Source organism: Frankliniella occidentalis, unplaced genomic scaffold, assembly GCF_000697945.3.
Source record: "Frankliniella occidentalis isolate FOCC.00 unplaced genomic scaffold, Focc_3.1 Scaffold1, whole genome shotgun sequence".
NCBI classification, from domain to species: Eukaryota; Metazoa; Arthropoda; class Insecta; order Thysanoptera; family Thripidae; genus Frankliniella; species Frankliniella occidentalis.
In genome coordinates, this window is record NW_026267131.1 from 5,013,147 (window position 1) to 5,021,486 (window position 8,340).

The 8,340-nt window shown below is 58.6% G+C and overlaps 2 protein-coding genes and 2 non-coding genes across 4 annotated transcripts in view; 1 reads left to right on the forward strand and 3 right to left on the reverse strand.

The window, feature by feature from the left end:
* Nucleotides 1-8,340, forward strand: part of LOC113217307 (maternal protein exuperantia) — a 542,899-nt gene that overhangs the window by 382,599 nt on the left and 151,960 nt on the right. The gene's annotated exons all lie outside the window — the stretch shown is intronic.
* The window catches only part of LOC113217315 (leucine-rich repeat and fibronectin type-III domain-containing protein 3), a 12,265-nt gene continuing 4,654 nt past the window's right edge, over nucleotides 730-8,340 (reverse strand). Inside the window, exons 2-6 of the mRNA XM_052270731.1 lie at nucleotides 5,337-5,639; nucleotides 3,679-4,002; nucleotides 2,899-3,581; nucleotides 2,215-2,716; nucleotides 730-2,125 (exon numbers count right to left, since the gene is read on the reverse strand). Coding sequence (XP_052126691.1) covers nucleotides 1,424-2,125; nucleotides 2,215-2,716; nucleotides 2,899-3,581; nucleotides 3,679-4,002; nucleotides 5,337-5,633 — 2,508 coding nt within the window. The 5' untranslated portion in view covers nucleotides 5,634-5,639 and the 3' untranslated portion in view covers nucleotides 730-1,423. The remainder of the gene's footprint in view (nucleotides 2,126-2,214; nucleotides 2,717-2,898; nucleotides 3,582-3,678; nucleotides 4,003-5,336; nucleotides 5,640-8,340) is intronic.
* On the reverse strand, nucleotides 6,120-6,282 carry LOC113217329 (U1 spliceosomal RNA). The gene has a single exon (XR_003304063.2). It is a non-coding gene; the product is annotated as a U1 spliceosomal RNA (small nuclear RNA).
* Nucleotides 7,090-7,208, reverse strand: LOC113217331 (U5 spliceosomal RNA). Its single transcript, XR_003304065.1, has one exon. It is a non-coding gene; the product is annotated as a U5 spliceosomal RNA (small nuclear RNA).

The following is an 8,340-nucleotide window of genomic DNA, read 5'->3' on the forward strand; positions in this document are numbered from 1 at the left end:
AACCACTCAAACAAAAATAATGCGCCATGCGAGTGTAAAATGCGTGTGTAAATTGACTGTATCCCTGATTCTCACAGATTCAGCCAGTTTCCCCGATTTAAAAAAAAAAGACTGTGGCAAAGTACATCATTTGTCAAGAATCCAAAGCATATCAGGGCATCCTATGAAATTTGAGCTGTGCTTTGCTTAATTGTCTTGTGGTGACAGGAGTAGTCTCGGGTGTAGTACTTCCTTTCCCGAAGGAGGTCGAACTTGCCGCCATGACCAACAACGACACTCTCTGGAGTCGGTGCCAATACTCCGCGCTTACTCTTGGCGTGGGGTACGTCTGCCAATACCCTCCGACTATTCTGTTGCTTCCAGCTGCACAAACCATTTCTATTGGTCTAACGTTCCACGCGGAGTTTTGGGTGCCCATCTGGCCGGGGGATAAGGGGGTGGCACTGAGTAACTGGACGGGACGCCCTTCATGCAACACAACCTGCGCGCGCTGGTGGGCCGCGGACTCTGAGATGGAAGCGCCTGGTGGGTAGGCAAACCAGTGTACGCATGTGGCACGGCCGCGGGCAAGTTGCCTATCCCGGGCCCTGCGGGGGTTTGGCCTCACAGCGCCGAGCATCTTACTTTCAATGTTTACCGTTTAGGGAACACAAATTAAACTTCAAGATTGTCTCGATCAAATCGTTTCAAAAAGTATTTAAGCCACTGGGGCAGCAATTCTTAGCCGTCTTATTATTTATCATTTATTATTCACCGCTTACATTCAATAATATACAAAGGGTCAGATGAGAATTAAAACTACAACATGGGATGAAATACAAGCATCTAGATGAAAGATGTAAAAATGGCACAAATTTGTTGTCCTGCTCCTAAGCACATACAGTAGTACAAACTTTCAGCAAGCTTAGCCGACCTTCACTATTTCCGTAGACTTTACCTTCGTTCGCGATGTCAGTATGTCTGGTCTCCATATTCACTCATTTACATATATACAGATTTTTAAAAAATTACAAAAGTACAAAAACGAACATCACAATTCCTCATCATTCTCTTTAAAAACGAAAATTGGAATTTTTTCAGATGACTTAATGAACAATTTAAAATTATAACTATTTGACACTGAATACTCAGTTTTCTTTGGATTTCAAATCGACACAACACATTTCATTTTAAAAATTGGCGTTAAGAACTTCATCTTTCAAATAAATAATCTACAGAATTGAAAACAACTACCCACTCTAATTAATACTACAGAGAATTGGACTAGTTTCCCACAGAATGCCTACTGAGTTACAGAGGAGCTTTAGAACTTGAAACGAACGGGTTAAACTAGATTGGCAAAATCACAATTGATTCTCTTACATCCAGCGATTCTTACGTTTTTCTTTGACTAGACACGACACGACGCACGCCCCCGGGCGCGTCACAGCTTGGTGGTGGCCTGCAGCTTGACGTACCTGGCGTGCTGCTCGTACTCGGGGGCGGGCGCGGGGCGATACAGCTGCCCCGTGTCCTGGTCCAGGCCGAGGCCTCCCCCTCGCCGCCCCCGGACCCGCCCCCCGCGCCGCCGCCAGCGCGAGGACGCCCACAGGAAGAGCAGGAGGGCGGCCACCGAGCCGCCGAGCAGCGCCGACCCCGTCAGGGCCGCCATGAGGCTCGCGGTGATGGCGCCCGAGGAGGCCGCCGCCGAGGACGAGCGCTGCGGCCACGACACGGAGGTGCAGCGCATTCGGCTCGCGGCCTCGCCCGCCGCGGCGCACACCTGCAGCGGCCCAGCGCCGGGGCCCAGCCCCCGCAGCACGGTCCCGGGCAGAGAGCAGTTTAGCAGCTCCTGCGCGGCCAGGATGCCGCCGGCGAACACGGACACGCTGAGGCGGCAGGAGGCGGCCGCCGTAGCCGGGGACAACTGCACCCACACGGCCAGCGCGCCCGTCGCGGTCACGTTGGCGGAGAGGCCAGAGATCCTCGGCGACGCCACCGCCGCAACTGCTGCAGCCGCCGACGCCACCGATGGGGCGCTGACCGAGACGCTGGACGTCGGCGCGATAGCCACGGTCTCGGCCTCGGCGACCGCGACCGCGGCGGAGGCAGTCTTCACCAGCGGCAGCACGTCGGAGCAGCCCACCTGGAGGACGAGACACAAAGGTGAGTAAGGCCGGCAAAGGGGTCAGAGGTCGTGCTCGGGCAGGTGGAAATATGAGGCAGGTCGCTCACCACGATGGCCAGGTCGTCGTGCGAGCCGCCGCCCACGAGCAGCACGAGGCAGTAGCGGTAGCGGCGCGCGGGCTGCAGGTGCGGTGCCGCGGGCAGCGACACGAGCAGCTGGTGCGGGTCGTCCAGCTGCGACGAGTCGCAGCCGAGCGGCGTGCTGTCGCGGGGCACCTCGCGCCCGCCCTCCTCCTCCTCGTACACGAGCAGCGTGTCGCAGACGTACGGCGCGGCCGACACGTTCACGGCCCAGAGCATGGCGGCGCGCGCGCCGTCGAACTGGAAGCCGCGCAGCTGCACCCGCGCGTCGGCGTGGTGGTGCTGGGGCCCGGGGCCGGGCCGCAGCGCCGCGTCCTCCTCGGCCACGGCCTCGGCCGCGCCGGCGTCGTCCTGGCACAGGCCCTCGGCCACGTCCTCCACCAGGCCGTTCTCCAGGTGCGGCGGAGCCGCGCACACCGCCGAGGCCCTGTCCGCGGACGGGACCCGCGTCGCGTTCCGCCGTAACCACCTTCGGGAAACAAATCATATGACTTTGGTGTGCTGGTTTGGGGGCCATGAAACAAGTCGGAAAGATATCTAGAAATATCTAGCGGTTGGCTCGTGTTTCGTGACAGGTCCGTGCTCAGGAATAATAGATTTGCGCCTATCGAAACACCACGCCGTCGCCGCCATGCAGTGTCCCATACTCACCGAGCGAATGGTCCGAGCGCGCAGTCGCAGTTGAGGGGGTTCTCCGCGAGCGTGAGGCGGGTGAGCCGGGGCGCCGCGGCCTCGAGCGCCTCCAGGGCGTCGTCGGCCACCTGCGAGATGTCGTTGTCGTCCAGGTGCAGCTCCTGGAGCGCGGCGAGCGGGCGCAGCAGGTCGGCCGTGAGCACGCGCAGGAAGTTGTGCTGCAGCGCGAGCGAGCGCAGGCGCTGCAGGTGCGCGAGCGAGGCGCCGCCCACGGCCACGATGCGGTTGTGCGCCAGGTCGAGCGAGGCGAGCGAGCCGAGCTGGCGGAAGGCGTGGTCCTCGAGCACGTCCACCATGTTGTGCGGCAGCGCGAGCGACGAGAGCTGCGGCAGGCCTGCCAGCGCGCCGCGCCGCACAGAGCTCACCTGGTTGTGCGCCAGGTTGAGCACGCGCAAGTTGGGAAGCCGCGGCAGGGCGCCCGGCCCCAGCGGGCCCGCCAGCTGGTTGCTGGACAGGTCGAGCTCGCGCAGCCCCCGCAGCCCCTCCAGCCCGTCCAGCAGCGACAGCGACAGCGGCGCCACGCGCAGCCGGTTGCCCGTCAGGCGCAGCGTCTGCAGCGACGACAGCGACCGGAACGCGCCCGCCGAGATGTCCGTGAGCAGGTTGTCGCTCAGGTCCAGGAACGTCAGGTTGCTCAGTCCCTGGAGGAGAGGCAGCGCACGCGGCATTTAGGGATGACTGCTCGCCGAGAAAGCTCTTTGGCTTCCTCAGGAATAATCTACGACAGTGGGCCCTTACCGGAAATGCGTCGGTCGGCAAAGACCGCAGGCGGTTGTGCGACAGGTCCAGGCGGTCCAGGTCCGGCAGGGCGGACAGCGCAGACGCGGGCACGGCCTCGAGGAGGTTGCTGGGCAGCCCCAGGGCCTGCAGCCTCGGCTCACCGGCCTCCAGCAGCAGGCTCGTGAAGGCGTCCGGCTCGACGCTCTTGAGCTCGCCCGAGACGACGAGCCCGTGCAGGGCCACGCCGGGGAGCAGGGAGCCCAGGGCGGACACCCCGGACAGGCTCACGTCCAGCAGCGACACGTAGCGCGGCGGCAGCGCACGCAGCGCCGTCCCCACCACCTGCGGCAGGCAAGGACACGCGTTCGGGTTGGAGAGTTCGGGTTCGGCTCGGGTCCGCCCGGAACAATACAGCGAGAGGAGGGGGAGGGAGGGACACCGTTTCCACAGGTAAAAAAGCCATTCTGTCACCGGGCCACCTCCTCTGACTCGTGATGTCCTGGTCGAATTTCGACGTTGCGCCGCAGGAGCGCGATGTGGCGCCGAGCGTCCCTGCTCAATAAGTAACATAGCATGAACGCGTTTCCTTTCAAAATGCGTCTGAAAAGACTGCATTTGAACGAGTTTTTGTACTGGCTGTGTAGTATACGCATGGTGCCATTATGACTATTATTTTAATCCATGGGTTGTCGCACTATGTTATAATCAAGGATTTGCGATGTTGCAATGTGTACAATGTGTACCGTCAACAGACTTTTGACGCCCCTAAATAAAAAGATGAACTCTCACGTCAACGACCCATTCTTCGAACTCTGCCAGTGCCAGTACATACGAACTAAAATCTTCTAACGTTGGTGCTGTTACAATCGGCGGGTACTCGAGTACTTCGATTCGGCTAATCTAAAACGCGCGCGCCGCTGACGCCAACCTTCCTTCAAGTGGCAGACGAGGGGAGAGCAAGTCCCCTTGTAGACGTGGCCGTCAGCACCATTGGGTAATAGGGGACTTGCCATTCCCGGGCCTCATGAACGGTGAGGAGGTCGTCCGGACTGGTCAGCCGTCCGCCTGACCGGCGGGGCGGAGCCGGCCGCGCACTGGCCCGCCCCTCTCCCCCTTTCCCTTTCCCCCTCGCCTCGGCGGTGGGCGGGCGTCAGCAGCATCGCGAGACTCGGTCGGCCCTCGCACCACTCGACTCGCGCCCGTCGCCGCCGTCTCGTATCGCTATCGCTTCGACCTCCCGAATCGAAACCGCGCAACCGTGCAACTTACATTGGGATCGATGTTGCCGAGTCAACCGGTCAGGCGCTCACGCTCGCGAGGAGGTGAGCCGTCGCGGCCAGGCCCGCGAGGCACGCGGCTGCAGCGCGCGGGCCGCGCCGCGGGCCAGGCTGCGGCGGTCCGGTGGCGGGATGGGCTAGGTATTTAAACAAGTTCTGTGCGACGTGCCTATGTTTAATCATAGGCACCAGGAAAACTAGCCGCATTCAACGTGTTGCAATACGAATCTTTTTTTTCGGAAAATTTAGAAGCCTTTCCATTATATGGCAAAAGTTGAAGTATTTGCAGAAGATTGAAAAAAAATGAAACACAGGTAGGAAAAAATGTGAGTATTTTTTCACAAACATTTTTGAAAAATCGACCATTAATACTTCTCAGACATTTAGGCGAAGCCTTACCTGCAAGGTGTGGAGGCCACCGGTGCAGCGCAGCGTGTGCGGCAGGTCGCACGAGCAGGTAACGGGGCGCTGCTTCACGTCCGCGTCGTCCCCGCCGTCCCCGGCACGCCGCCAGCCGCCTTCCTCCTCCTCTTCCTCCGGCTCCCACTCCACTCCGATCTGCGGACAAACCCACTGCGTCTCCTCCGCGCCATGGCTGGGGGCGGCGAGCGCGGGCACGGGGGCGGACACGGGGGCGGTGGGCGGCGGGCAGCGGGCGCGCGTCAGGAGGGCCGCGAGCACCAGCAGCACCAGCATTATCAGCTGCAGGAGACACAACCGGTAAGAAATTAGCAAAAACAGGACACTTCCGTCATTATCCTGAACCATTCCGCTATTACGGCAGGCTGCGTTAGACACGGATCGTTATACGTGTGTTTGGTAACACTACAGCTTCATCTGAATCATTTCTCCAGTTACTTTCAGGGGTCAACCACTCAGTCTTTTTGGTGTTTGTGGAATATCTGGAAGATTCTTGGAATATTTACAATATTTTTAATTGAATGTTTTTTGAATTTCTGGCATGTTTTGAAATATTTTTCAGTGTGTACGTGAAATTTTAATGCACCTCGTATTTTCCAACTCAACGGGTGGGCGTCTAAGGGGTACAAACGCTGGGCAGCAGCATCACGATCAGGAACCACATCTCGGGATCGGGGCCAAAATTACTACGCATATTCGCAAGAGCCACGGCCTCACCAGGTATGGTCCTGTCAGCAGACGTAGGTTCATTGAAAGATTATTCCGGGAGAGCGCGAACGCAATCCCGACTATCAAAAATTATACGCCCGAGGTATCCACATTTGGGATACTCGCAGGCTTCAGCCCAATCGAAGTGCAATGAGAGGGCCTCGACCTGGGAGAACCGCCTTCGTGATCACGGTTAACTCCTACGCCAGGTAAGTATGAATTGTAGACCGGCCCGGCGCGCGACCAACTAAATGTGCACTTCGGGGACCCACCGCGCGGCGGACTTCTGCACCTCGCCGTCGACGCGGGGCTCCGAGCACCCGGGACCAGAGGCAGGCGACAGGTTCGGGGGAGACCGGTGCACATGAATATCAGGGAGTCGGTTCTACATCATACCGGCAAAGTGAGAAATTTAAAGAAATACTCGTGCACTTTCTGAACCTTTGGCTAAAACGCCATCTGGCGTGGACTTGACTGACGACGTCGCTGATGGTGGTAGGGTCACGTCTGAAACGCTGTTGTCTCCCTCTCTCTCGCACTCCACGATAACATGGTATTGTCAGCAGAGCGACGCGTACGTGGCCTCTCTCACTGCCGTGGCGGTTGTCGCGGCGGCCGCTAGAGCGCAGCACCCGTCCGCTGTCGAGCTGCCTCCTTGGCTCCCGTGTCCCGGTGTCTCTCCGCGCCGCGCTGGGGCAGCGAGCGGAGTCACTCCTACGAGCAGGAGACATTACGAGGAACCCAACCTAATCCATCACCCACTGACTTCTGACTTACATTAAGAGAACATTTCTTTAGGTGAGGCAAAAGGGGCGAAGATTTAAGATGAGCGTTTCTGAATTCATCAAATTGATGACACATCCGCGCTTTGGAGGAAGAAGTAAAATGTGAAGGTATACTGAAATCAGCTACTGTAATCAGCATAGGGTCCCGATATTCCACAGCACAGATAAGGAAAACAACAGGGGACACAGTGCGCGCAGGTATAACCCCCCTTGCATTAATGAAATAATTAGAGATAATTCGCCCCGCTTGCGCAGGGCATACAAAAAATTGACGAATAGACTCATCAAGTGTCCCCCTCCACGGAAATCTTTAGTAAAAGGCGAAAGATTTGTTCGTTTTGAAGGGAGACCAGAGTAACGACTAGAGGTAAATGTGACCGACCAACCGATACGGCGTAGCGAATACACATCGCGCAAAGCTGATCGGTCCGACTGGGCCGACGCCATCTCTCGGGGAAACTCCGAAACCTCCACGTCCGGAGCCAGCCAGGTGCTAATGAGAAATTCAGAGGTCACTCCTCGTGGCCGAGGTGGCCGAGGGTCTTTGGTTCTTCGGCCCTGTTGGTAGGACGGAGTCGACAGAGTATGAACCAGGTGGCTGATTCACGCTCTCCCTCCACCGTGGTAGTTATACTATACCGCATGCACGTGTGCGGGTGGGTTTGCCTATGCTCGCCGCCCACGGCTCCCGGGTAGGCAACCCGCCCGCATGCGTGCATGCGGTACAGTATAACTACGAAAGTGTGCGGCGTGAATCAGCCACCTGGTATACTCGTGGTGCGTTTGCTTGCAGTGCACCGCAAGCGGATGGTGTGGGCTGCGTGCGGGGCTAGTGCGGGGCTGGGCTACGCCTTGGTGGCCAGAGCCCTGCACTGTTCTGGGTCGGGTGTGTCTGTCTCTGACCATGCTCCGCTCGCCCCGCTCGCCCCGCTCCGCGCACCTCATCCCCATATTCACCCGCACCCGCAGCCAGGATGGACGGAGCTCACAAATTGCTATTCGGAGGGGGTGGGGTACCCTTCACACCCCCTCACTCTACTCAAGCTGATCTAGAGGGCGCGCCGAATTGCAAGTCACAAGCTCCGTAATCGTAATCCCTCTCCAGAGAGACCGCGACGAATTGGCCAAAACATTGACGGTGCATTCAGAGACCTCTGACGCCTTTTCGGCGTCCAAATAGATCCAACTGCGAACTCCGGCGAAGAAGAAGAAGAAGAGAAACGACGGGGAGAGAGGAGAGCACCGAGGGAAGTCCACGAACAGAGTGTGTGAGAGAGAGAGGGGGGAGGCGCCACCGACGGTGATGAGGACGCCGACGCGACGGCGGAAAGGGTGAGTGGGCGGGAGGAGTATACAAGGTGAGAAGCGGCTCGGGCAGGTGCCTGCGGTGTGCCTGCTCATGCCGAGTGCTGGGCCGAGCAGGATGGGGAGGGCGGGGCGGGGTCCGGTCGCGGGGGAAGGGAAGCAAGGGTCAGGCCGCGACACGAGTT